Source organism: Pyrgilauda ruficollis, unplaced genomic scaffold, assembly GCF_017590135.1.
Source record: "Pyrgilauda ruficollis isolate IOZ18807 unplaced genomic scaffold, ASM1759013v1 scaffold241, whole genome shotgun sequence".
Classification (NCBI taxonomy): Eukaryota; Metazoa; Chordata; class Aves; order Passeriformes; family Passeridae; genus Pyrgilauda; species Pyrgilauda ruficollis.
The window spans coordinates 375,004-400,385 of NW_024523723.1; the positions used below are offsets into that span (position 1 = coordinate 375,004).

At 58.9% G+C, this 25,382-nt stretch overlaps 3 protein-coding genes across 6 annotated transcripts in view; 1 reads left to right on the forward strand and 2 right to left on the reverse strand.

The window, feature by feature from the left end:
* Positions 1 to 2,730: 2,730 nt before the first annotated feature.
* Positions 2,731 to 7,857, reverse strand: TSPAN33 (tetraspanin 33). Of its 4 annotated transcripts, none has more exons than XM_041470205.1 (8): positions 7,689 to 7,857; positions 6,225 to 6,282; positions 5,983 to 6,110; positions 5,799 to 5,873; positions 5,609 to 5,704; positions 5,229 to 5,352; positions 4,501 to 4,662; positions 2,731 to 3,911 (listed from the first exon to the last, which is right to left on the reverse strand). In XM_041470205.1, the coding sequence occupies exons 1-8, from the start codon at positions 7,791 to 7,793 to the stop codon at positions 3,628 to 3,630; spliced, it is 1,032 nt and encodes a 343-aa protein (XP_041326139.1). In that variant the 5' UTR covers positions 7,794 to 7,857; the 3' UTR covers positions 2,731 to 3,627. The 4 variants fall into 4 exon arrangements, with proteins under 4 accessions (XP_041326139.1, XP_041326140.1, XP_041326143.1 ...); XM_041470208.1 differs by having other exon boundaries at positions 3,666 to 3,911; positions 5,229 to 5,357; XM_041470206.1 differs by lacking the exon at positions 6,225 to 6,282 and having other exon boundaries at positions 7,689 to 7,809.
* Positions 7,858 to 13,077: 5,220 nt separating this feature from the next.
* Positions 13,078 to 17,949, forward strand: LOC121355048 (acrosin-like). Its single transcript, XM_041470203.1, has 5 exons — positions 13,078 to 13,160; positions 14,317 to 14,580; positions 16,298 to 16,563; positions 16,774 to 16,919; positions 17,460 to 17,949. Exons 1-5 carry the CDS (start codon positions 13,078 to 13,080, stop codon positions 17,925 to 17,927), a joined length of 1,227 nt encoding a protein of 408 aa, XP_041326137.1. The 3' UTR covers positions 17,928 to 17,949.
* A 1,387-nt stretch (positions 17,950 to 19,336) lies between these two features.
* Positions 19,337 to 25,382, reverse strand: part of ARSA (arylsulfatase A) — a 7,441-nt gene continuing 1,395 nt past the window's right edge. Inside the window, 5 exon segments of the mRNA XM_041470195.1 lie at positions 19,337 to 20,865; positions 20,948 to 21,050; positions 21,388 to 21,538; positions 22,893 to 23,182; positions 24,232 to 24,450. Coding sequence (XP_041326129.1) covers positions 20,558 to 20,865; positions 20,948 to 21,050; positions 21,388 to 21,538; positions 22,893 to 23,182; positions 24,232 to 24,450 — 1,071 coding nt within the window. The 3' untranslated portion in view covers positions 19,337 to 20,557.

Genomic DNA, 25,382 nt, shown 5'->3' on the forward strand with positions numbered 1-25,382 from the left:
CCCATCACTAGGGCTGCCCCTCCATACTGTACCCCCATACTGCTCTTGTCCACACTGTGCCCACCCCCAGCCCCTGATAAACCATTTTCCATACTGCACCCATCCCCAGACTCCTGCTGTGCCCATGTCTGAGGCCATTCTATCCTGTTTCCCCCCTACACCACGCCCTCCCTGTACCCCAATCTCCTGCTCCCCTCCACAATACACAATCTCCACTCCTCTGCTGTACAGTTTTCTGTACTGTGCCCATCCCCAGACACCCACTATACTGCTCCTCCCCATGCTGCTCCTATCTCCAGTCTCCTTTTAATCCATTTTCTATACTGTACCCATCTCCAGTCTCTTTTCAATCACTTTTCTGTACTGCACCCATCTCCAGTCCCTTTTCAATCAGTTTTCTATACTGTAACCATCTCCACTCACTTTTTAACCAGTTTTCTATACTGTAGTCATTTCCAGTCCCTTCTGAACCAGTTTTCTATACTGTACCCATCTCCAGTCCCTTTTTCATCAGTTTTCTATACTGTACCTATCTCTAGTCCCTTTTTAACCAGTTTTCTATACTACACCCATCTCCAGTCCCTTTTTCATCAGTTTTCTATACTGTACCTATCTCTAGTCCCTTTTTAACCAGTTTTCTGTACTGCACCCATCTCCAGTCACTTCTCAATCAGTTTTCTGTACTGTACCCATCTCCAGTCCCTTTTTAACCAGTTTTCTGTACTGCACCCATCTCCAGTCACTTCTCAATCAGTTTTCTGTACTGTACCCATCCCCAGCCCCCCTCTATGCAGTTTTCTACACTGTACTCATTCTCAGGCCAGTGCTATACAGTTTTCTATACTTTGCCTATCCTCACTCACCGTCCATACAGTTTTCTATACTGTACCCATCCCCAGCTCCCCTCTGTAAAGTTTTCTTTACTCTACCCATCTCCAGCCCCCTGCTAGGCACTTTTCTATACTGTACCCCATGAAGAAGCATTCCCAGCCATGTGCTATACAGTTTTCTATACTGCACCCACCCCCAGCCCCCTGCTAGGCACTTTTCTATACTGTACCAAACCCCAGCCCCCCTCTGTGAAGTTTTCTATACTGTACCCATCTCCAGCCATGTGCTATAAAGTTTTCTATACTGTATGCACCCCGGCCACATCGCGGCGGTGCTCGGCGGGCTTAGGGCGGCTCGCAGCGGGGCGAGGGGCCCGCCATGGCCCCGCCGCCTTTGTTGGGCTCGCCGGGAGCGAGCGGAGCGGCCCCGCTGCTGCTGCTGCTCCTCCTCCTCCTCCGCCGCCGCCGCCCGCGGCCCGGCCCGGCCCGCGCCCCCCGCCGGGGCGGGCTGAGGGAGGGACCGCGGGGGAAGCGCTGCGGAGGGTAAGAGACGCGATTTGTGAGGGGGAAAGTCGCTGAAAAGTGAGGGAAAAGTCTTGTTTTTGGGAGCAAAGAGTCTCCCCTTCTGTGAGGAAAAAGTTCTTCTCCTGAGGAGAGTCACTGTGGTCAGGAAAGGTTTCCTTTTTGTGAGGAAAAGTTTGTTTTTGTGAGGAAAAGTTCTCCTTTTCTGAGGGAAAGGTCTTTTTTTTGTGAGGAAAAGTTCCTTTTTATGAGGAAAAGCCGCCAAAAAGTCAGGGAAAAGTCGCTAAAAAGTGAGGGGAAATGCTTTTTTTGGTAGGAAAGAGTCTCCTTTTGTGAGGAAAAGGTTCCTCTCGTGAGGAAAGAGTCACTTTTGGTCAGGAAAAGTTCGTTTTTGTGAGGAAAAGTTCCTTTTTATGAGGAAAAAGTTGTTTTTTGTGAGGGAAAAAGTCGCTAAAAAAGAGAGGGTAAAGTCTTTTTTGGAAGGAAAAAGTCCCCCTCACAAAAGGCCTTTGTGAGGAAAAAGCAGCTTTTTGTGAGAAAAAGTTACATTTTGTGGGGAAAATATTCCTTTTTCTGAGGGGAAAAGTTCCTTTTTGTGCAGAAAAACTCCTGTGTGAGGAAAAAAAGTCACTTTTTGTGAGGGAAAAGTTCTTTTTTTCCGAAGAAAAAGTTCCTTTTTGGGAGGAAAAAGTTCCCTTTTCTTGAGAAAAAAATTCACTCGTGAAGAAAAAGTCACCTATAGTGAGGGAAAAGTTCCTGTTTTTGAAGAAAAAGTCTCTTTTTGTGAGGAAAAAGTCACTATTTGCGAGGGAAAAGTTCATTTTTTATGACAAAAAGGTCCAATTTTCGAAGGAAAAAGTCACTTTTGTGACAAAACCATCACTTTATATGAGGAAAATATCAATTTTGTGAGGGAAAAGTTCCTTCTTGTGAGTAAAAAATCCTTTTTTTTCCTGTGAAATAAAATGTCCTTCTGATGAAAAAGCCTTTGTGAGTAAAAAGTTACTTTTTGGAGGTAAAAAGTTTCTTTTAGGGGGAAAGAAACCACCTTTGGGAGAAGAAAAGTCACTTTTTTGAGGGAAAAGTTACTTTTTGGGGAGTAAAAGTTACTTTTCTGGGACAAAACACACTTTTTGTGGGGGAAAAAAAAAGTTACTTTTTTGGGGGGGAGTACTCTTTGGGGAAAAATCAATTTTATGGGAGAAAAGACAATTTTGAGGGAAGAAAACTTGACTTTTGTGGAGGAAAGTCCCTTTTTCGGGGGTGAGTTCCCTTTTTTTGAGGGGGAAAATCAGTTTGGGGGGACAAAAGACACTTTTGGGTAAAGAAAAGTTGGGTTTTGGGGACAAGTCCCTTTTGGGGGAAGAAAAGTTGCTTTTGGGGTAGAAAAGACGGGGGTTTTGAGGGGGAAAAGTCATTTTTTTGGAGAGCAGCTACTTCTTAGAGTAAACTTGCTTTTTTGGAATGAGAAGTAGCTCTTTGGAGGAGAAGTTTTGGGAAGAAAAACGAATTCCAGAGGGGGAAAAAATAACTTTTTTTGTGGGGAGGTGCCGTTGCTCAGAGAAGCAATCGCTTTTGGGGGAAGAAATCACATTTCGGCGGGGGGACGAGGCGGATTTTGAGGGGGAAAAAAGCCAAAAAAAGAGTTTTTTTTATGAGAGAGAAGCCTCCCGGCCGCACACAAAGAGCCGGGCGCTGGGCCGCATCCCGGCTCCCTCCGCGGGAGGGACCACCCAGCCCGAGCTGAAGGAAAATTAAAATTAAAAAAAACACACTAAAAACCCAACCCCAAAAAACTCCACCCACGGGTTTGCGACAGCTCCGAGGGGCCGGGCCCCTCAGCCGCTTTTTTGCCCGCGTTTTGGGGTCTCACAAGAGCGCAGGGCCGCGGCTGTGCGGCCTGGGGCGGCCTCGGCGTGTCCCCGGAGCCACCGCGGTGTCCCCTGCGCAGCCCGGCACAGCTCGGAGCGTCCGGCCTCGCGTCTTTATTGTCCGGGAAAGCCAAGGAATGGGCACCCCCTGGGCTGGCCGCGGGTCAGCCCGGCTGTGCCCTCCGCTGTCCCCGCGGCCGGGGACGCCGAGACGGACACGCGGCCATGGGGGGAATGTCCCCGGTCCGGCAGCCCGGCCTGGGCGAAGGCAGCTCGGTGCACGGACAGACAGACAGACAGACAGACAATCGTCCTTCTCCAGCGCACGCGGGGAGGGGAAGCACATCCCTTTGTGCACCAGCAGGACGGACGGACAGACAGCGATTCTCCGGCGCTGCTTCAGCTCAGCCCCTCCAGGCCGAGCCCAGCAGCGGCTGCCAAAGGCACGGAGTCTCCTCCGCGGCCAGCGCGGATCCGCATTCCCTGTCCTCCAGCGAGGCCCCTCGGGCTGTCCCCGCGGATCCGGGCATCGGGAACGGCCCCGGAGCGCCCGGGAGCGCCGCCGTGCCGCGGGGAGGCTGCGGGCTCAGGACCAGGGGTCTGCCCGGTGCTGCTGGTTGTAGAGCTGCAGCTTGATCTGGTCGCGGATCTGGTTGATGAGGAGCCGCGCCAGGACGATGCCCACCAGCTGCAGGGGAGAGGGACGGGGAGGGAAACAAGAGAGCAGGGGAGTGGGAAAAGGAGAGGGATGGGGAAGGAAAGGGGGATAGGTAAGGAGAGGGAGGGGAGAGGAGGAAGGGGGAGATGGAGGAGAGGGAAAGGGGAAGTGAGATAAAGGGAAGGCAAAGGGGAAGGAGAAGGGAGGAGGAAGAATTAAGGGAAAGGAAGACGGAGGAGAAGGGAAGAGAAAGAGGAAGAGGAACAGGGAAGGAAATGAGAGAGGAAGAAGGAAGGAAAGAGGAAGCAGGAGGAGAAAGGGAGAGAGGGAAGGGGAAGAGGGAAGTGGGAGAGGAAGAGGAAGGAGAGAAAAGCGAGAGAAAGGGTGAGAAAGAGCAGGAGGGATGGGGGAGAGGGAGAAGAAGGAAGGGGAGAGGGAGGTACTGAGCGACAGCAGGCAGTGTCACCCCATGCCCCCGTGCCTGACATTTGCATCACTCCCCCACCCCAAATCCCATCCCAACACCCCCATCTCACAACCAGCCACCATTAATTAAGGCAGCTCCCCCAAAAACCCCACAAAGCAGAGCTCTGGGGCGGCCCCATGTCCCCCGCAGTACCTGGGGCAGGGCCAGCCCCAGGGTGATGCCCCCCAGCAGGAAGAGGTTGCTGTGGGTCCAGTTGACCAGCTTGTCGATGCAGCCGTTGGTGTGGATGAAGGCACTGGCCTCCAGGTAGCCCCTGGCCTGCATCCCGTGGCCACACATGGTGTTGATGACAGCCTGGGAGAGGGCACAGAGCACAGAGGGGCTGGGGACAGAACACACTGGGCTCCCTGCTCTTGGGGGGCAGCTGTGGAGTGACCAGGCCCCTGTCTTGGTGGGGTGTCCCTCAGTGTCCCCATGCCAGCCCTCCAGAGCCACCTGGCCCCAAAGAGCCAATTCCAGCTCTGGAGTCGGAGAATTCTCCCCACCTCACCACAACATTTCCACCCAGGAGTCCCCAAACCCAACGGTTGGGTTGGGATGGGGGAACCCAAACCCAGAGGGGTACCCAAACCAGAGGGTGGGATGGGGTACCCAAACCCTGAGTGTGGGATGGGGTACCCAAACCCAGAGGGTGGGATGGGGTACCCAAACCAGAGGGTGGGATGGGGGTACCCAAACCAGAGGGTGGGATGGGGTACCCAAACCCTGAGTGTGGGATGAGGGAACCCAAACCCAGAGTGTGGGATGGGGTCCGTTTGTGTTCCCTCCCCTTGGGCAGGGCTGCAGGCCCAGCGCAGCCCCAGGGAAGGGAGGACAGGCACGGGGCAGGGTCCCCTGAGGCCAGCCCAGGACAGACAGACCTGGTCGGCGTCGTGCAGGCAGCAGGAGAAGGGCACGGAGCAGCGCTCGCGGCTGGGGTTGGTGGCCGTGCAGTTGAAGTACATGTTCTGGGACCAGTCCTTGTAGGAGACACCCCCGCAGCAGCTGAACTGCGGGCAGGACACGGGGCTCAGCAGGGAGGGGACCCCAGCCCACGGCAGGGGGACAGGACGCTCAGGGCTCTTTGTGCCCCCAGCCCTCCCCAGCCTCCCCCTGCCCGGGCAGGACATCACCACGAACATCTTGGAAGAGCCATCCAACGTCCCCAGCCTGTGCTACCCCACAGATGTAAGCCTGACACAGAAGTGGGGACCCCTCACCCACTGGGGGGACACCCCGACCCTGCAGAGCCCCTGGTCACCTCCTTCTGCCCGAAATCGATGAGGTTCTGCAGGTCCAGGTCATCCCGGTAATGCACGATGGCCCCGTTGATGATCTCGCTGACCTTCCCGCGGGCCTGGGGGACAAACGGGGGGACAGCAGCGAGCCTGTCACCCAGCAGGACAGGACTGGGGTCACCCAGCACCCCCATTGCCCTCCCCTATCAGCACCTTATCAGAGAACACAAAGCCCAGCACGCCGGCCGCCAGCTGCAGGAGGAAGATGATGGTCAGGCAGACGGAGAACTGCGGGAAGAGGAACGTGACGGTGAGGGGAAGAGCAAGGTGACAGTGAAGGGAGCACCGTGATGCCACCAGGGTCCCCAGCAGGGTCCCCAGCCCTGGCAGGACTCACCATCTGCAGCAGGCAGATGTTCTCCCGCAGGGAGCCGACGCAGCCGCAGAAGGTGATGAGGAAGGTGAGGACGCCCACCACGACGAGGAGGATGGCAGGGTCCACTGCCAGGCACGCCATGGCCGCCTCTGTCACCACGGGCGAGCTGTCACCAGCACCGCCAGCACCCCCAGGACCCCACATGCCACCCCCAGCGTGCTGGTGGCTCGGGACCAGCAGGGCTGGGGAGCCCCCGAGCTCACCTGCGTGCTTCAGCAGCCGGGCGTACACCCCCACGGCCACCATCACCATGGAGATCATCTGCAGAGGGACACAGGTGACCCCGCAGGTGTCACCACCCCCATGCCACCCCCACGGCCCCACCTGCAGCCCCCCCAAAGCCAGGGATGCACCAGAGCTGCAGCCGCTGCTTCAGTTTCCCCTTGTCACACTGTGTCCCCTCCTACTGGGAGGTCACCTCTGTCCCCTCCTACTGGGTGGTCACCTCTGTCCCCTCCTCCCTGGAGGTCACATCTGTCCCCTCCTCCCTGGAGGTCACTAGCCAGCCAGTGCTGTTCCTCTATAGGTGGCTGGACACAGGGATGTGGTTTATGGGAAGTGAGAAACTTCCTCAAATATAAAATTGCAAACACGGAAATAACCCACAAAAAAACCCTGCAAAAAACCCCCACAAAGCATTAAAAAAAACCCTAAATATAAAAAAAACCCCAAACCTCCCAAGCAGTACAAAAGTCTCCAAAATGTTTTGAAAAAATCCCTGAAACATAAAAAAATACTCAAAATATAAAACTTTTCAAAAACATTAAAATCCCCCAAAACATTAGGAAAAAAGAAACATCAAAAAGGCCCCCAAACATGGAAAACTGTGGCTTCCCTACAGGAGATGTCCCTGGGATGGGCTGGGGACAAGAGGGGTCTCTGTCCCCCTCTCTGGGGGTTGTCACCTGTGTGGGTTCCTGGTGAAGTGGTGGGGACCCAAAGGACCCCAAAAACCCTCGGGGAATGGGGAAACCCCTTCTGTAGGTTCTGGGATGGGGGATCCCAGTGGGATGGGGACACCCCTCAGGAGTGGGGGGTCACGGTGGGGGCTCCAGGGACCCTGAGGAGAGCAGATTCCAGTGGGGACAGCTCCAAAGCCAAGGGGCTCCCGGTGGGATCCTGGGGATGGAGGTGGGTTGGGGGATCCTGGGAATGCGGGGTCCCAAACAGGTCCAGGGCTGGAGAGAGGGCTGGGGGTCCCTGGGGATGGGGGATCCCAAAAGGATTCAGGGATGGAGACAATCCTAAGGGCTGGGGGTCCCTTGGGATGGGGGATCCCTGGGGATGGGGGATCCCAAAAGGGATCAGGGATGGAGACATTGCCAGGGGTCCTGGTGGAATCTCAGGGATGGGGGATCCCAACAGAGTTCGGGGATGGAGACATTCCCAAGGGCTGGGGGTCCCGGTGGGATCTCAGGGATGGGGGATCCCAACAGGGATCAGGGATGGAGACATTCCCAAGGGCTGGGGGTCCCGGTGGGATCTCGGGGATGGGGGATCCCAAAAGGGTTCGGGGATGGAGACATTCCCAAGGGCTGGGGGTCCCGGTGGGATCTCGGGGATGGGCTCCCGGGGATGGCGGTGTCCCAGTGGGGTGCAGGGATGGGGACAGCCCCCGCGTGCGGGCGTCCTTCGGGAGCGGGGTGTCGCGGTGTCCCCGCACTCACCCAGAAGAGCAGGTTGAAGAAGAAGAGCACGTACTTGGCCACCGGGCTCACGAAGGAGAAATCGTCCCCGAGGGGCCCGGCGGGGACGGCCGCCCGCTTCGCCATGGCCGAGCGGAGCCGAGCGGAGCCGAACCGGACCGGTCCCCGCTTCGCCCCGCTGCGAGCGCCACCGAACCCCGACCCCTTCTCGCCCGCTCATTGGCTGGCCCCTCCTCACTCTGCCTTTCTATTGGACAGCCGCCCCGTCACTCGGCCCCGCGGGTCCCGCCCCCGAGCTGCCGCACCTGTCCGTGATTTAAAGGGCCCGCGCACTCCGTCCCGTCCCTTCCCGTCCCGGTCCGTGCGGGGCCAAATCCCGCCCGGGCCGTCCCGAAACCGCCCGAACCGTGCGGCCCGTGCCCCAGAGACCCCCCCAGCTTGGAGGGAGTGTGGAGTGTTATGATTATGGCCGTAACTCGTCGCTGATTTCTGCCCCGGGTGGCAGTCCTTGCGGGGACGCGGGGACAGCGGGCAGTTCTCGTCCCTGAATCGCGGCCAGCCCCAGCTGGGGGGATTCGGGCTTGTCCTGGAGGGACGTGCCTGAGCCTCTGACCCGGATTTGCTGGAAACAGCCCTGCAGTGCTGACTCTGAGACCTCGGTGACCCTTTGCTTGCAGGGAGCACCGCCTCACGGCTACAATTTAATTTATTATTATTATTATTATTCCATCTTTTCTCATTTCCCTCCTACGGCTGGGCTGGAAATCCCCTGGGAGCAGACGCTGGCACGGCCCATTCCGGAGGAACACGGGAGCTTCAGGCAGAGGAACCAAAACCAAAAACCCCCTTTGTGCTTTCGGGGCCGCAGAGGAGCCCGTCCCTCCACCAGCACAGCCATTGCCTTGGGGTGCTGCTGGGAGGAGCCCCCCTGACCCCCCAAAATGCTGGTGGGGCCTCTGAGACACCCCACGAGTCTTGGTGGGGCTGAACCCCACAGAAGGGGTTCAGTAAAGGGCGCAGGGATGCCAGGCTTGGATGTCCACCCTTGGATCCACGTGTGCCCCCTCAGGCTGGTGTGATCCCCAAAAATTCCACGTGTGCCCCCTCAGGCTGGTGTGATCCCCAAAAATTCCACGTGTGCCCCCTCAGGTTGGTGTGATCCCCAAAAATTCCACGTGTGCCCCCTCAGGCTGGTGTGTCCCCCAAAAAATCCACGTGTGCACTCCTCGGTTGCTGTGATCCCCAAAAATTCCACCTGTGCCCCCTCAGGCTGGTGTGCCCCCCCCAGGTCCCCCCTCCCGGGGCTGTGTCCCCGCAGGGGTGTCCCAGTGGCTCTGTCTGTCCCCAGCCCGTGGTGGCCGTGTCCCACTCCTGTCCCTCTGCCCGCAGGACCCCAGCCCTGGTGGCCCCTGCCCAAGAAAGGGACACGGACACCGGGGTTCTGTGCTGTGCCCCAAAGTGCACCCAGAGCCCACAGCCGGGGGAGGGGGGAGGATGGGATGGGATCCATGGGATCCACGGGATGGGATGGGATCCATGGGATGGGATCCATGGGATGGGATGGGATCCATGGGATGGAATCCATGGGATCCATGGGATGGGATCCATGGGATGGGTGGGATGGGATCCATGGGATCCATGGGATGGGATCCATGGGATCTACCAGATGGGATGGGATCCATGGGATGGGATGGGATCCATGGCTTAGGATCAATCCGTGGGATGGAATGGATGGGATGGGATCCGTGGGATGGGATCGATCCATGGATGGGAGGGGATCCCTGGGGTGTGACCCATGGGATGGGTGGGATGAAGAGGAGGGCACAGGGGAGGAGAAGGGAGGCTCTGGTGGCCCCTGAGCCTCAGCAATGGCCACGGGAGGAGGAGGAGGGGGAGCAGCAGCCCCCGGAGCCCCGCGGAGCCAGCGGGATGCTGCGGGATCCCTAATATCCCAAATTTCCCTCTCGGCGCCTTTGGAACACGGGCGGGAAAAGGGGCGTGGCCGTGGATAATGGGGCGTGGTCTCAGAAGGCAGCGGGTCAGTGCATGCCCATATATGGAGAAGTGGGCGTGCCACTGGGCGGAGCCAACTCTGCCCCCCCCTGGCCCCCCCCCGCCGACAGCGCCGCCCAGCGGCCGTGAGGGAACGAGCGCGCTTGGGGACCCCCGTGACCCCACAGCCTGTCCCTAAACAGGGACACCCCCCCACATCCCCCCAAGCCCCCTGACCCCTCGTTGGTGGAAAGAGGTGTCACCCCTGCTCTGGAGCAACGCTCTTTATTTGGGGTCTCAGGGTGTGTCCCCCCAGCCATGGGACCCCGGGGTTTGGGTGTCCGTCCCCGGGGGTCCGAGCAGAGCCCCCCACCCCAAACCATTGTGTACCCCCAGACCCACCCTGCACCCCGCCCCAGAGCATCGCCCCAGCCCTGTCCCCCCGCTGGGGCAGTCGGGGCCGTGTCCTGTCCCCGTGTCACACGTGGACGTGTCCAGCTGGGGTGGCCTCAGGTGCTGGCACTCTTGAGGTCACCCAAGGCCACCTCTCCTCCTTCCCCTGCAGCCACGGCCGCGGGCTCCTGGGCTGGGCCCCGCGCTGAGGGGACAGTGAGTGGGGACACGGGACAAGCCCGGCCCCACACGGAGCTGTCCCTATCCCTGTCCCTGTCCCCGTCCTTGTCCCGTCACCACCTGCCCCCTTGTCCTCATCCCTGCCTTGTCTTCGTCCCTGCTGTCATCCCCACCCCATTCCCTCCCCATCCCCATCCCATGGATCCCATCCCGTAGATCCCATCCTATCCCATGGATCCCATCTCATCCAATTGATCCCATGGATCCTGCCCCGCCCTATGAATCCTGTCCCATCCCACCTCATGGATCCCATCCCATTCTGTCCCATCCCATGGATCCCATCTCATCCTATCGATCCCATCCCATGGATCCCATCTCATCCTATCGATCCCATCCCATGGATCCCATCTCATCCTATCGATCCCATCCCATGGATCCCATCTCATCCTATCGATCCCATCCCATGGATCCCATCTCATCCTATCGATCCCATCCCATGGATCCCATCCCATCCCATGGATCCCATCCCATGGATCCCATGGATCCCATCTCATCACATCGATCCCATCCCATCTCATCCCATGGATTCCATCCCATCCCATGGATTCTGTCTCATCCCATCCCATGGATCTCATCCCATTCCATCCCATCCCATGGATCCCATGGATCCCATCTCATGACATCGATCCCATCCCATGGATTCTGTCCCATCCCATCCCATGGATCCCGTCCCATCCCATGGATCCCGTCCCATCCCCACGAGGGAGCTGGCAATCCCCTCCCCACACAGAATCCCATCCCCAGTGGACCAGGGGTTCACCAGCTGCCCCCATCCTACAACTCCCCCTGAGCCTCAGTGCCCCAAACACCCCCTTTGTGCCCCCCAAACACCCCCTTTTGTGCCCCCACACCCCCTTTGTGTCCCCCAAACACCCCCCAGTGCCCCCCCACGCACCTGCGCGCCCCCAGCAGTGGCCCTGGCAGCGGGCACACACCATGACCCCGATGGCCACCGCCGTGAAGGCGGCCGTGAGGACACAAACCACCATGAGCATGTCCGGCTCCGCGGCCTTGGGGACCTCTGCGGGGTGACACCGGCACATGGGGACACCAGCTGGGCCACCCCCCACTCCCTGTGCTGTGCCAGGCCGGGGGAACCCCAAACTGCCCCAGGGGAGCAGCCGGGGACAGACAGACACAGCAGGGACAAGGGACAGACACAGCAGGGACAAGGGACATGGCAGGACATGTGGGGACACAAAACATGGCAGGGGAACAGAGCAGGGACACCTGGCACTGCTCGGGTGGGACAAGGGACACGTCAGGGCATGTGGGGACCCCAAACATGGCAGGGGGACAGGGCAGGGACGCCTGGCATCACTGAGATGGGGACAGAGCTGTAGGAGGTGACAGATGCGTCAGGGAACTGGGGACACCCCCAAATTCTGTCACCATCCAGATGGGGACAGGGATAGAGGAGGTGACAGATGAGTCAGGGAATGAGGGGTCCCCAAATTGGGGTGAAAAGTGTGGGACACCACCCAGATGGGGACAGGGATGGGCCAGGGGACAAGGCAGGTGACAGATACGTAGGGAATGGGGACAACCCTAAATTCTGGCAGCACCCAGATGGGGACAAAACTGGACACAGCAGAAAACTGGGGACACCCCCAAATTCTGGCACCACCCAAATGGGGACAGGGGACAACACAGGTGACAGACACACCAGGAAATGGGGACAACCCTAAATTCTGGCAGCACCCAGATGGGGACAAAACTGGACACAGCAGGGAACCGAGGGACCCCAAAAGGGACAGTGCCACCCCGCCCCGCTCACCTGCCACGGCGGGCTGCAGCACCAGGGAGCAGAGCAGCTGCGGGGCCGCGGCGCGGGCGGCGTAGCAGGAGTAATTCCCGAAATCGGGATCGCTGAGGTTCCTCAGCAGCAGCGACACGCCGCTGTCCCCTGTCCCCGCGGCGCAGAAGGCCACCCTGCCCCTGAAGCGGCTGTCGGGCTGCACGGGCGGGTGCCAGCCCGGCTCGGGGGGCGGCGGGTGCCAGCCCAGGCGGTGGCTGAGGACGGGGACAGCGTGGTGGCCGCCAGCCTGGTGGGTGCAGCTGAGGGTGACCCCGCGCAGGTCACCCCAGGGCTGCGTGCCGCAGGGCAGGCAGGCGTCCTCGCCGATGGCCGCTGTCACCGTGACGGTGACAGGAGGCTGGTCTGGGAGGGGACACAGCGGGGTCACCGCGAGGTGACACCAGGGATGGGGTACAGCGGGGTGGAGGGGTCACCCTGGGACAAGGGGGCTCTGAAGGGGACAGGGGACATCTGTGGGGACACGGCCGGTGGCGCCGGGACCGAGGGCTTGGAGGTGCCAGGACCTGGGGCTCGGTGGTGCCGGCACCGAGGGCTCGGGGATGCCAGGACCGGGTGTTCGGGGGTGCCGGGTCCCGGTGCCAGGTCCGGGTGTTCGGTGGTGCCGGGTCCCGGTGCCAGCACCGAGGGCTCGGTGGTGCCAAGCAGCCGCCCCGTGAGTCACCGCCCTGCCGGGAACGGCTCCCCCGCCCTCCCCTCGGGGTTCCCACCGCGGTCTCCGCGCAGGGGAGGAAAGGGGGGTTGGGAAGGGGGTCCCCGCGGAGAGGGGGGCTCTGCCCGGACCCCCCACCCCGCTGCCCGTGGGTACCTGCCCGGGCGAGGAGGGGGCACAGAGCCAAGAGCGCCACGACGGGGAGCAGCGCCATCCTGCCGGCATCCGCGGCCGGGCAGCTCCTGGGGGCCGCGGGCACCGCAGCCTCAACCGCGGGGCACCCCAAAACCCTGGGGGCACCCCAAACACAGCCCCCCATGGCGAGGGAGGCACCCCGGGGGTCTCCAACCCCCCACACCCGCTGTGAGCAGGGGGGGTTATGGGGCTGGGGGCTGGGCAGGTAGAGGGCAGGGGGCCGGGGTTTTTGGGGCTGGGGGCCGCCCCGCCCGGGCCCCGCCCCGCCAGATGTGCCCCACTCATCCAGATGTGCCCCAGCCCCCTGCCCCCCTGCCCGGCTGGGCCCCTGCCAGCTGTGCCCTTCCAGCTGTGACTCAGTTGTGCCCCTGCCAGCTGTGACCCAGCTGTGCCCCTGCCAGCTGTGCCCTTCCAGCTGTGACTCACCCGGCTGTGCCCCTGCCAGCTGTGACCCAGCTGTGCCCTGCCAGCTGTGCCCTTCCAGCTGTGACTCACCCGGCTGTGCCCCTGCCAGCTGTGACCCAGCTGTGCCCTGCCAGCTGTGCCCCTGCCAAGCCCAGCTGTGTCCCGCCCCACTGTGCCCCATCCAGATGTTTGCCCTGCCCATCCCCGCCCAGAAGACAAATGCAGCAAAAGGTCTGATCCCATTTTTAACAATATATTCCATACAGGATACCCATTCAATTTATTAAGTTTTTAAAGTTTATGTTAAGTTTTCTTAAGTTTCTTAAAGTTTATATTTTGTTGGGTTAAAAGTGTGTGTAGGATTTTATCATATATGCAAATAAATTTATAATGTATAAAGGATATAGAGAAATTACACGTTTTATATTATGGGCTATTTATGTTATGTAGAAAATGGGTCTTAACATGATCTAGTATAATAATAAAGAATAAAATAATATAAATAGGAATAATATATATATTATAATTACTATAGTATAATTAATATAATATAATTTATATTATATTATATTATATTATATTATATTATCAATATAATATAATATGGTGTTAAAATAGAACAAAACACTATTAAATCCATTTCCACTTAGAATAAGGATTGCTGCCTTTATTTCCATAAATATGCACTATTAATGTAATAATATAGTAATATAGCAAAGTATTAAAATATAATTAATGTATTTGCGTATAATAATGTATTAATGTATTGATATATAATCATGTATTAATACACAATTGATGTAACAATATATAAAAATGTTTACATTCTATAATTAACACAAATTATTAAAAATAATATATATTAATATCGTTACATTACAAATAAGCATTATTTTATGTACTAATAACAATTTGTAATAATATTGAGCAGGGCACTGATGGCTTTGTGCTTCCAGAGGCACCTGCGGGCTGCGGCCCTTGGCCTTCGACCACAGCTCCGTGTCTGCCAACTACGACCCCTCCGACGGTGACTACGCAACCTTGGGCTCTTCTGATGTCACCTCCCTCAACGTGGATAGCACCGGTGTCCCCTCAGGGACCTGGCCTGGCATCGTCAGTGTCCAGGCCACCCTGGAGAACGGCACGTGGCACATGTGCTCGGGGGCACTGATCCACCCCCAGTGGGTGCTCACGGTGGCCCAGTGCTTCTTCAGGTCTGGGTAAGGACGAGCAGGGACAGGGATGTGCCCCCAGCAGGGTCAGGGGTGTCCCCACAGGAGGGGCAGAGATGTCCCCACAGGTTCAGCTGCTGGGCTGCCAAATGCCATGCCTCTGCTCCGTGTCACCCCTCTGTCCATCTCCCGCTCCGCAGGGACATCTCCATTTACAAGGTGGTGATGGGGACCGTGGATGTGGCCCAGCCGGGCCCCGAGGCTGCGGTGAGACGCATCCAGAGGCTCCTGAAGCACCAGAACTACGTGGCTGCCACGGCATGGAACAACATCGCGCTGCTGGAGCTGGACCAGCCCGTGGAGTGCAGCGACTACATCCAGCTGGGCTTGGTGCCCCACAACTGACTGATGTCCCTTGTCCATCCCCACGTCCCTGTCCTGTCCCATGTCCCAGGGCTGTCCTGTCCTTTCCCAGTCCCCAGATCCCTCTCCTGTGCCTCCATGCTGCCCTTCCCTTCCCCTTCCACCATTGCATCCCCTCAGGCCTAGCCCAGGCCGGGCCAGCCCCAGTCCCACCTCTGTCACTGCTCCCAGGCCGTCCCCAGCCCCGTGTCCCTGTCCAGGGGCTCCTGTTGCCTTTCCCATCCATGGATCCCTGTCCTGTGTCACTCCCCATCTGTGTGTCCCCATCCCAGTGTCCCCATGTCCCCAAATCCCATCCAGTGTCCCCATAACCCTGGGGCGTGGCTGTGACCCTGGCGCAGCCCCTGACCCCTGTCTCCTGTCGCAGGGGGACATCGGGGGTCCCCTCGTGTGCAAGGACCACGTTGGTGACTACTTCTGGCTGGTGGGACTGGCCAGCTGGGGCAAGGGCTGTGTTGGAGAGAAGCGGCCCGGGGTGTTCGCCTCCACCCAGCACTTCCGTGAATGGATCCAGATCCAGATGGGAAAGGTGGCAGCAGACCCAAGCCTCACACCGACAGAGCCAGCCCCCACCCGAGCCCCAAATCCCATCCTGTCCCCAACCCCGTCCCTGACCCTGACTGTCATCGAGACGTCACCGCAGCAGGAATCAGAGACCTTCATAACGATTTCATTCCCAAAATCCATCCTGCTGGCATTCTTCGCGAGTCTGCAGAAGTTCCTGGAGTTCCTGAAGGACAAATTGAGCTGAGCAGGAGGAGCAGCAGATCCCGTTCTGGCTGCAGAGGATTCCAGCAGCCCCAGCCGGGGCCGTGGCTGCGGGGCCAGCTCAGCCCCGGTGCCCAGGGCTGCTGTGCCCTGCCCACGCTGACCCCGCGCCCGCCCCGAGGGGGAACCCACTTTGTGCTTCAATTAGAGTTGTTCCAGTTCCCACTTAGCCACCGTGTCCAGTGCAGTCTCCGGGGGAAAACAGGGATGGGGTAACTGGGGGGAAAAGGGTGGGGGTGCGCCTGGTGTGGGGGAGATGAGGGGGAGCCGGGGAGGGGAGGATGGGCCTGAGGTGGGGAGAGGGAGAAACTTCTCCAGCCCAGGCTCCCCAGCAGAGCCTCGGCTGTGCCAGTCCCGGGAAAAGCCCTTGAGAGGGACAGCAACGGGGACAGCTGGAGCTGCCATGCCTCACAGCAGGGTCAGGGGTGTCCCCACAGCAGGGACAGGGGTGTCCCCACAGCAGGGTCGGGGGTGTCCCCTCAGCACAGGGAGGTGCCCACAGCAGGAAGGGCCTTGTGCTGCCGCAGCCCCTGGCTCTGTTCCATCAGCTCTTCCTCCATCTCCTGCTCCTCAGGGACACCTCCACATGGAAGGTGGTGGTCGGGGCCACGGATCTGAGCCAGCCGGGCCCCGAGGCCCAGCGGCGCCACATCCGGAGGGTCGTGAAGCACCGGCACTACAACAAAGGCCCGGAGAGGAAAAACATCGCGCTGCTGGAGCTGGACCAGCCCGTGGAGTGCAGCGACTACATCCAGCTGGCCTGTGTGCCCGACAGCTCCCTGGCCGTGACCAAGCTGAAAACCTGCTACATCGCGGGCTGGAGAGCCACCCCGGACAGCGGTCAGTGCCCGCCCGGGCCGAGGGCCAGTTGGGGACCACAGGGACACGGCCGGGCTGGCCCAGGGCAGGGGCCAAAGCTGCAGGAGCCGGGTCTGGGCCGTGCCTGGAGCTCTGGGCAGGGACACAGAGGGACAGGGGCACAGCCTGGCCTTGGGCCGGGCCCAGGGAGGTGCTGGGTGCTCAGGGCCCTCTGTCCCTCTGTGCCCGCAGCCCCCAGCCCACGCCTGGTGCTGCAGGAGGCCAAGGTGCGGCTCATCGACGTCCAGCTGTGCAACAGCAGCCGCTGGTACGGGGGGGCCGTGCACCCCCAGGACCTGTGCGCGGGGTACCCGCGGGGCGGCATCGACACCTGCCAGGTGGGGCTGGGCCCGGGGCTGGGCACGGGGACCCTGAGCCAGCCATGGAACCCCCAGAGCAGCACAGGGACCCTGAGCCAGCCATGGAACCCCCAGAGCAGCACAGGGACCCTGAGCCAGCCATGGAACCCCCAGAGCAGCACGGGGACCCTGAGCCAGCCATGGAACCCCCAGAGCAGCACGGGGACCCTGAGCCAGCCATGGAACCCCCAGAGCAGCACGGGGACCCTGAGCCAGCCATGGAACCCCCAGAGCAGCACAGGGACCCTGAGCCAGCCATGGAACCCCCAGGGCAGCACGGGGACCCTGAGCCCAGCAAGGCCCACCCTGTCCTTTATCCCTGGGTGGCCCTTCCCTTTCCCATCCATGCATCCCTGTTCCATGTCCCAGGGCTGCCACTCCCCATCTGTGGGTCCCTGCCCCAGTGTCCCCCTGTCCCCAAGGCCCGGTGCTTTGTCCCCCAATCCCTTCCCTGTCCCCACAACCCCGGGGTGTGGCTGTGACCCTGGCGCAGCCCCTGACCCCTCTCTCCTGTCGCAGGGGGACAGCGGGGCTCCCCTGGTCTGCAAGGACAACACTGGTGACTACTTCTGGCTGGTGGGACTGGCCAGCTGGGGCAAGGGCTGTGCCGGGGACAAGCGGCCCGGCATCTTCACCTCCACGCAGCACTTCCACACCTGGATCGAAATGCAGATGGGGTTGGTCCCGTCGGTAACGGAGGCTCCGCCGCCCGAGCCAGAGCCACCCACCCTCATCATTGAGGAAGAGCCACCAGAGCCGGAACCAGAACCAGAACCAGTATCAGAACCAGAACCGGTACCAATACCGGTACCCATACCAGAACCGGAACCGATACCAGAACCAGAAGAAGATGAAGAGGAAGAAGAACCAGAACCAACACCAAAACCGGTTAAGTTTATAACAATTTCCTTCCCCAAAGCCATCCTGCTGAGGTTGTTCACCAACCTGCAGGAGTTCCTGGAGTACCTGAGGGACAAGCTGGATTGAGCACGATGGGCAGCAGATCCAGGGCTGGCGGCAGGGGACCACAGCCATTCCCAGCTGGAGCCACGGCTGTGCCAAAGCCACTCCTGGTGCTCAGATCTACTCTGTCCTGCTCATTATCCCCCTTACCCCACCCCGGTGATGAACTTCAGTTTGTTCTGGAAATAGAGTTGTTCCCAGTTATCCTAATTTTCAGTCCAGCTTAGTCTTCTGTGCACAACAAGGATGGGACAATCTGGGGGAAAAAGGGTGGTTTTGGCTCATGGTTTGGGGGGGAGGGAGGGGAGGGTGAGCCTGGCTCTCCAGCACCTCCAGCACCTTCTGAGGAGCTCTTAGGATGGCTGGGACAGGGTCACAACTCCCACCCTGAGGGGTCATCCCTGCTCAGGGGCCAGCAGGAACTCAAGGGTCCAGCAGAACAACCTCCAGGGATCCCAAAAATACCCTGTAACTCACGGGGCTCCATCGCCCCGTTGTGGAGCTCCTCGCCCTGGGGGGGTGCTGGACATTCCTGCCTGGGCTTTAGGGGATGTCACCCCAAGGCCTGGGGAATGGGGACTTTAGGGGATGTCACCCCAAGGTTTGGGGATTTGGGACTTTAGTCTGGAGGCTCCAGCAGAGCCGGGAACGTGGGTCAGGCAGGGGCTGGGAGAGAGGATCCAACCCTGGCACCGCCCTGACCCCTCTCTCCTGTCGCAGGGGGACATCGGGGGTCCCCTGGTCTGCAAGGACAACGTTGGTGACTACTTCTGGCTGGTGGGACTGGCCAGCTGGGGCAGGGGCTGTACCAGGGCCAGGAGGCCCGGCATCTTCACCTCCACCCAGCACTTCCACTCCTGGATCAGTGCCCATGCCGGCCCCAGCCCCACAGGGCCAGCACCAGCTCCAAAGGCCACCCTGAACTCGCCGGAACCACCAATACTGCAGCCACCAAAACCGCAGCCACCAGAACCGCAGCCGCCACCAGAACCGGAGCCAGAACCAGAGCCAGAACCGGAGCCAGAACCGGAGCCAGAACCGGAGCCAGAACCAGAGCCAGAACCGGAGCCAGAACCGGTCATGGACATTTCCCTCCCAAAACACACCCTGACACGATTCCTCAGGAAGCTGCAGGAGGTGCTGGAGCTCCTGAAGGACAGGACAGGGTGAGAGGAGGGGCGGCAGATCCCGTTCTGGCTGCAGAGGATTCCAGCAGCCCCAGCCGGGGCCGTGGCTGCGGGGCCAGCTCAGCCCCGGGCTGCTGTGCCCTGCCCACGCTCCTGCCCTGAGCCCACCCCACGGATGCTCCAATTGATTTAATCCTTGGATTAAAGTTGTGTTGTCCCTGGTGCGGGTTTAGGGATGGAATTCTCCGGTGTGGTGATGCTAAAAGCAAACCCATGCTCCTTCCCCTTCCACAAAAGGCAAAGATCAGGGGTTAAAAACGATTTACTGCAAACAGCCATGAGATAAGGAATCAAAAAATTATTTGCAGCAATATTAATTAGAAAAGGTGTAAGACAAAGCAGTGATTTACACGGAAATCCTGTGACGACACCTGACCACGTTTTATCCTGGAAGTGATGCCCTTGTCCATGGAAGTGAGAGGGGACACACTGCCAGTGCCACTGCCCTGGGGTCCCGGACATGCCCCACTCCCAGCTACTGCAAAAAATCATTCCCCTGGCCAAAATCACACACCCATTATCCACATTTTCAGCCCAGTTCAGCCTCCTGGGAAAAACAGGGATAGGATAATTGGGGGGAAAAGGGTGGGGGTGCGCCTGGTGTGGGGGAGATGAGGGGGAGCCGGGGAGGGGAGGATGGGCCTGAGGTGGGGAGAGGGAGAAACTTCTCCAGCCCAGGCTCCCCAGCAGAGCCTCGGCTGTGCCAGTCCCGGGAAAAGCCCTTGAGAGGGACAGCAACGGGGACAGCTGGAGCTGCCATGCCGGGCTCCTGTGGGGCTGCTGGAAGTGCCACCCTGAGCTGCTGCTGTGCCACCCCGGGTGTCCCCTCTGTCACCAGCTCGTGCCTCTGAGGCTGTGGGACCCATCCCAGCTCCTGCTGTGCCCTCGGTCCCAGCTGGGATCCCTGGATCTGGGACATCCCCTCTGCTCCAGTGGGATGGCGGCTCCCAGGAGCTGTCCTGGCTCTGGGGGAGGTGCTGGAGTGTCTGGAGAATGATCCTGGAACGGGTCAGGATCCTGGAAGGATCATGGAACGGGTCAGGATCATGGAATGGGTCAGGATCCTGGAATGGTTCAGGAGCCTGGAATGGTTCAGGACCCTGGAACGGGTCAGGATCCTGGAATGGGTCAGGATCCTGGAATGGGTCAGGATCCTGGAATGGTTCAGGACCCTGGAATGGGTCAGGATCATGGAATGGGTCAGGATCCTGGAATGGGTCAGGATCATGGAACGGGTCAGGATCATGGAATGGGTCAGGATCCTGGACCGGGTCAGGATCATGGAACGGGTCAGGATCCTGTCCAAGTCCTCCCCTGGAACATCCCACACGGAGCACGGGGCCCTGCTCGTTTGGGGTCACCCTGCCCCCGTTCCTCCCCATCTCCCCACGAGTCCAAGGGGTCCCCGAGCCGCGGGGCAGCCCCGAGGCCGAGCTGGGTTACGGGGGCCGGGGCAGCTTCGGGGCGTCACTGCGGGGAGCAGCGGCAGCAGGAAGGCTTGGGGCTGCAGCCGGGGGAGCAGCAGGGCTGCAGCGAGGGGTCCCGGCCCTTCCTCATCTGGCTGTCGCCGAAGTGCAGGCGCTGCTCCAGCAGCACCTTCTGCACGGCGATGTCCTTGAGCGCCTGCAGCGCCTCGGGGCCCGGCTGGCCCCGCAGCAGGTCGTAGTTCTCCGCGGGATCCGCCTCCAGGTCGAAGAGCAGCGGGGGCAGGTGCGGCGTCAGCGGGGTCAGCCCGTGGCACGCCTGGTCCGGGGTCGTGTCGCTGTGGAAGGAACCTGGGGGACCCCGGCCGAGCTCGCACCGGCTCCCGGAGCGCATCCCAAATTCCCAAAAACCGCCCCGCAGGCGAGCGCTGACCTTGGGTGAAGTAGTGCGCCTTGTACTTGCCCAGGCGGACGGCGAAGGGGCCGCGCAGGGGGTCGGGGGCGGGCGGGAAGAAGAACACGGCCCGGCGGGGGCTCTGCGGCATCGGGTCAGCGCGGCGCCGGCACCGGGCCGGGACCGGGCCGGGACAGAGCCGGCACCGGGCCGGAACCGAACCGGGACAGCGCCGGCACCGAACCGGGACAGCGCCGGCACCGGGCCGGAACCGGGCCGGGACAGCGCCGGCACCGAACCGGGACAGAGCCGGTGTAATATAATATAAATTACATTTATTCAATCATTACTTATCATTGATTTTAAATAAACCAACAACCAGCTTTCCCGCATGCCAAATCTGAGTTACCACCACCGCTACCATTAATTAGAGCTGGAACAAACGAGCGCACGCCGTTCTAACGCCCCCCAGCACTGACCTTGCCGGTGCCCAGCAGCAGCGGGCTCAGGTCGAAGCCGTCCAGGGCCACCCGGGGCAGGGCGGCGCCGGCCAGCGCGGCCAGCGTGGGCAGGATGTCCAGCGTGCTGGCCAGCTCGTGCGTCACCCCTGCGCGGCACGGCGGCACCCTGCTGGCACGCTTTGGCCCGGGTTTGGTCCCGGTTTGTCCCAGGTTTGTCCCAGGTTTGTCACGGGTTTGTTCCCGGTCTGTCCCGGGTTTGTCCTGGTTACTTCCCAGTTTGTCCCGCTTTGTCCTGGGTTTGTCCAGGTTTGTTCCCGGTTTGTCCTAGGTTTGTCTTGGGTTTGTCCCCAGTTTGTCCCGGGTTTGGTCCCAGTTAGTCCCAGTTTGTCCTGCTTTGTCCCGGGTCTGTCCCAGTCTGTCCCGGTCTGTCCCGCTTTGTCCCGGTCTGTCCTGGTTTGTCGCAGGTTTGTTCCTGGGTTTGTCCCGCTTTATCCCAGTTTGTCCCGCTCTGTCCCACTCTGTCCCCTTTTGTCCCGGTCTGTCCCGCTGTGTCCCACTCTGTCCCGGGTCCATCCTGGTCTGTCCCGCTCTGTCCCCCTTTGTCCTGGGCCTGTCCTGCTCTGTCCCTCTTTGTCCCGGTTTGTCCCACCTCTGGGGAACTTTGGGGGTGCCACATTCCTGACCCAACCCCTGGGTGACATCTGGGGGGTCCCACACCTGACCCAAAGCCTGGGGGACATTTGGGGGTGTCATACACCTGGCACAACCCCTGGGGACATCTGGGGGTGTCACATTCCTGACCCAACCCCTGGGGGACATTTGGGGGTGTCACACACGTGACCCAAACATTTGGGGGACATCTGGGGGTGTCACACATCTGACCCAACCCCTGGGTGACATTTGGGGGAGTGTCATTCCTAACCCAACCCTGGGAAGACATTTCGGGGTGCCACACTGCTAATCCAAACATTTGGGGGATATTTGAGGGTGTCACACACCTGGCACAACCCTTGGGTGACATTTGGGTGTGCCACACACCTGCCCCAACCCCTGGGGGACATTTGGGGGTGTCACACACCTGGCACAACCCCTGGGGACATCTGGGGGTGTCACATTGGTGACCCAAGCCCTGGGTGACATTTGGGGGTGCCACACTGCTAACCCAACCCCTGGGTGACATTTGGAGGTGTCACACACCTGACCCAAAGCCTGGGTGACATTTGGGGGTGCCACACTGCTAACCTAACCCCTGGGTGACATTTGGAGGTGTCACACACCTGGCTCAACCCCTGGGTGACATTTGGGTGTGCCACACACCTAGCTCAAAGCCTGGGTGACATTTGGGGGTGCCACACTGCTAACCCAACCCCTGGGTGACATTTGGGGGTGTCACACACCTGCCCCAACCCCTGGGTGACATTTGGGGATGCCACACTGCTAACCCAACCCCTGGGTGACATTTGGAGGTGTCACACACCTGGCCCAACCCCTGGGATGTTTCTGTCACAGAACACCGAGCTCACAGCCCGTGTCCCCTCCAGAGCAGGACCCGGGGTGACACCTGGCGCTGCCACACGCGTGCTGTGCCAGCCGTGCCAGCTGTGCCAGCTGTGCCAGCTGTGCCAGCTGTGCCAGCCGCTCACCCGTTGTCCGAGGTGACGAACACCAGGGTGGAGTTGTCCAGGCCGTTGTCGCGCAGCGCCTGCAGCAGCTGTCCCACCGAGTCGTCGAACTCGGCCAGCGCGTCCCCGAAGGGTCCCCGGCGCGTCCTGCCCGCGAACTGCCGGCTGGCGAACTGCGGGTAGTGCGTGTGCTGCCAGGGGAGAGGGCACCGGATCGACCCCCGCCGGCGGCCCCCCGGAGGTGACAGAAGCCACCAGCCGGAGGAGGTTTGTCCCCGGAGGTGACAGAAGCCACCAGCCGGAGGAGGTTTGTCCCCGCGTCTCAGCGCTGGCACAACGGGAGCTCCGGGGTGAGTTTTCCTCGGGGATGGTGCAGGGAAGAGGGGAAAGCTGCAGGAAGCAGCAGCCTGGAAGCAGCACCCCAACAGGATCGGGAGTAGCAAGCCCAGGTCACCCAGGAGCAGATTTTGGGGTGGCACGAGGGGAGATGCTGCCCTGTTCTCCCCATGGGACTCGGGCTCCCTTCCCTTCCCTTCCCTTCCCTTCCCTTCCCTTCCCTTTCTTTTCTTTTTCCTTTTCCTGTTTCCCTCTTCCCTTCCCCATTCTCCGTTTCCCTTCCCCCTTTTCCCTTCCCTCTTTTTTCTTTTCCCTTTTCCCCCTTCCCTTTTTCCCTTCCCTTTTCCCTTCCCTTCCCTTCCCTTCCCTTCCCTTCCCTTCCCTTCCCTTCCCTTCCCTTTTCCTTTCCCTTTTCCCCTTCCCCCCCCTCTTTTTCCTTCCCTTTTTCCCTTCCCTTCACTTTTGCTTTTCCCTTTTCCTTTCCCCTTCCCCCTTCCCCCTTTTCCATTTCCCCTACCACTTTTCCCATTTCCCTTTTCCCTTTCCCTTCCCCTTCCCCCTTTTCCCTTCCCCCTTTTCCCTTCCCCCTTTTCCATTTCCCCTACCACTTTTCCCATTTCCCTTCCCCCTTTTCCCTTTCACCACTTTTCCCTTTTCCATTTCCCCTACCACTTTTCCCATTTCCCTTTTCCCTTTCCCTTTTCCCTTCCCCCTTTTCCATTTCCCCTACCACTTTTCCCATTTCCCTTCCCCCTTTTCCATTTCCCCTACCACTTTTCCCTTTTCCCTTTCCCTTCCCCTTCCCCCTTTTCCATTTCCCCTACCACTTTTCCCATTTCCCTTTTCCCCCTTTTCCCCCCGGCTCCCCCGTGCCCATCCCGTTTCCCGGCCTGTGCCATCGCACGTGGGACGCGTAGTAGAGCAGGAAGGGCAGGCGCAGGCGGGCGCAGCGGGCGATGAACTCGCGGCAGAAGCGGCCGTAGAGCGGCACCAGCTCGGGGAAGGACACGGGCTGCTGCACGATGCTCTGGTTCCAGAGCAGCGGCACGGCCACCACGCCCTGGTCACACGTCCCAAAGCACTTGGTGTCGGGGGGGAAGCACGTCAGGTTCTGGCAGGGACCCTGCAAAACACGGCGGGCTCGGCTCGGCTGGGATTCCAACTCTGGATTTGTTCGTTAATTTAATATTTTGTCATTTTCAGATTTAAATTTCCAGGGTATCTACAAATTCATTTCCCACACTGAGCTTCATATTAGGGGGTGGTGAGCCATCTGCACAGAGCAGGGAGACAAAACAATTCCTGCTCCAGCTGGGCACCAAGGACAAATGATCCAAATCTCAGCCCAGGAGCACAAAGCCCGTGGGCTGCAGAGAGAAAAACAAGCAGGATGGGAGTGCAGGGGCTGAGCTGGAATTGGACACTGAACTGCAATGTGCACATGGAGCAGAGCTGATCCCAGGGAGAGACCCCGGGAGCGCTCGTGCATTTTGGGACCATTTGGGTTCATCTTGGGGGCAGCCCTGGCTGGGCTCTTGTGCTGCCCGAGGTGCATCCATGGAGGAGATCCTTTCAATCCATCCCTGCTTTATTTATTAAACATGAAATATGATTTAATATTAATTATTAAATTTACTGATTCAGTATTATATATATTCTATATATAAGTGTATATAAGTATACTTGTATATAACTGTACATATATAAAAATATATATTAATAATATAATGTATAATGTACTTGAATATGTAAGTCTATTATATATTATATTATTACATTTACTTTTTATATTTTATAAGTAAATTTAAATATTAAATTTATTTATTTAATACATTTTATTTATAATATATTTTAATAATATTTCATATAATAATATATGCATTATATATAATATATAATACATTTTATGTATTATATTTATATAATATATAAAATATAATATATAATATAATGTATAATATGTAATATAGTATATATAATATATATAATATATTATATAATATATATAATATATAATGTATAATATATATGTGTTATATATTATATATGTATGTA

What these genes read in the sequence shown, in the direction of transcription:
- TSPAN33 (XM_041470205.1), bottom strand. Translation starts at nt 7,793, where the DNA reads ATGGCGAAGCGGGCGGCCGTCCCCGCCGGGCCCCTCGGGGACGATTTC. An exon ending in TCTTCAACCTGCTCTTCTGG is followed by an intron (nt 6,283 to 7,688) that starts GTGAGTGCGGGG and finishes GTCCCTCTGCAG; the next exon opens with ATGATCTCCATGGTGATGGT. An exon ending in TGGGGCTGGCCCTGCCCCAG is followed by an intron (nt 3,912 to 4,500) that starts GTACTGCGGGGG and finishes TCTCCCCTGCAG; the next exon opens with CTGGTGGGCATCGTCCTGGC.
- LOC121355048 (XM_041470203.1), top strand. Translation starts at nt 13,078, where the DNA reads ATGGCGAGGGAGGCACCCCGGGGGTCTCCAACCCCCCACACCCGCTGT. An exon ending in CAGTGCTTCTTCAGGTCTGG is followed by an intron (nt 14,581 to 16,297) that starts GTAAGGACGAGC and finishes CCTGCTCCTCAG; the next exon opens with GGACACCTCCACATGGAAGG. An exon ending in GCGGCATCGACACCTGCCAG is followed by an intron (nt 16,920 to 17,459) that starts GTGGGGCTGGGC and finishes CTCCTGTCGCAG; the next exon opens with GGGGACAGCGGGGCTCCCCT.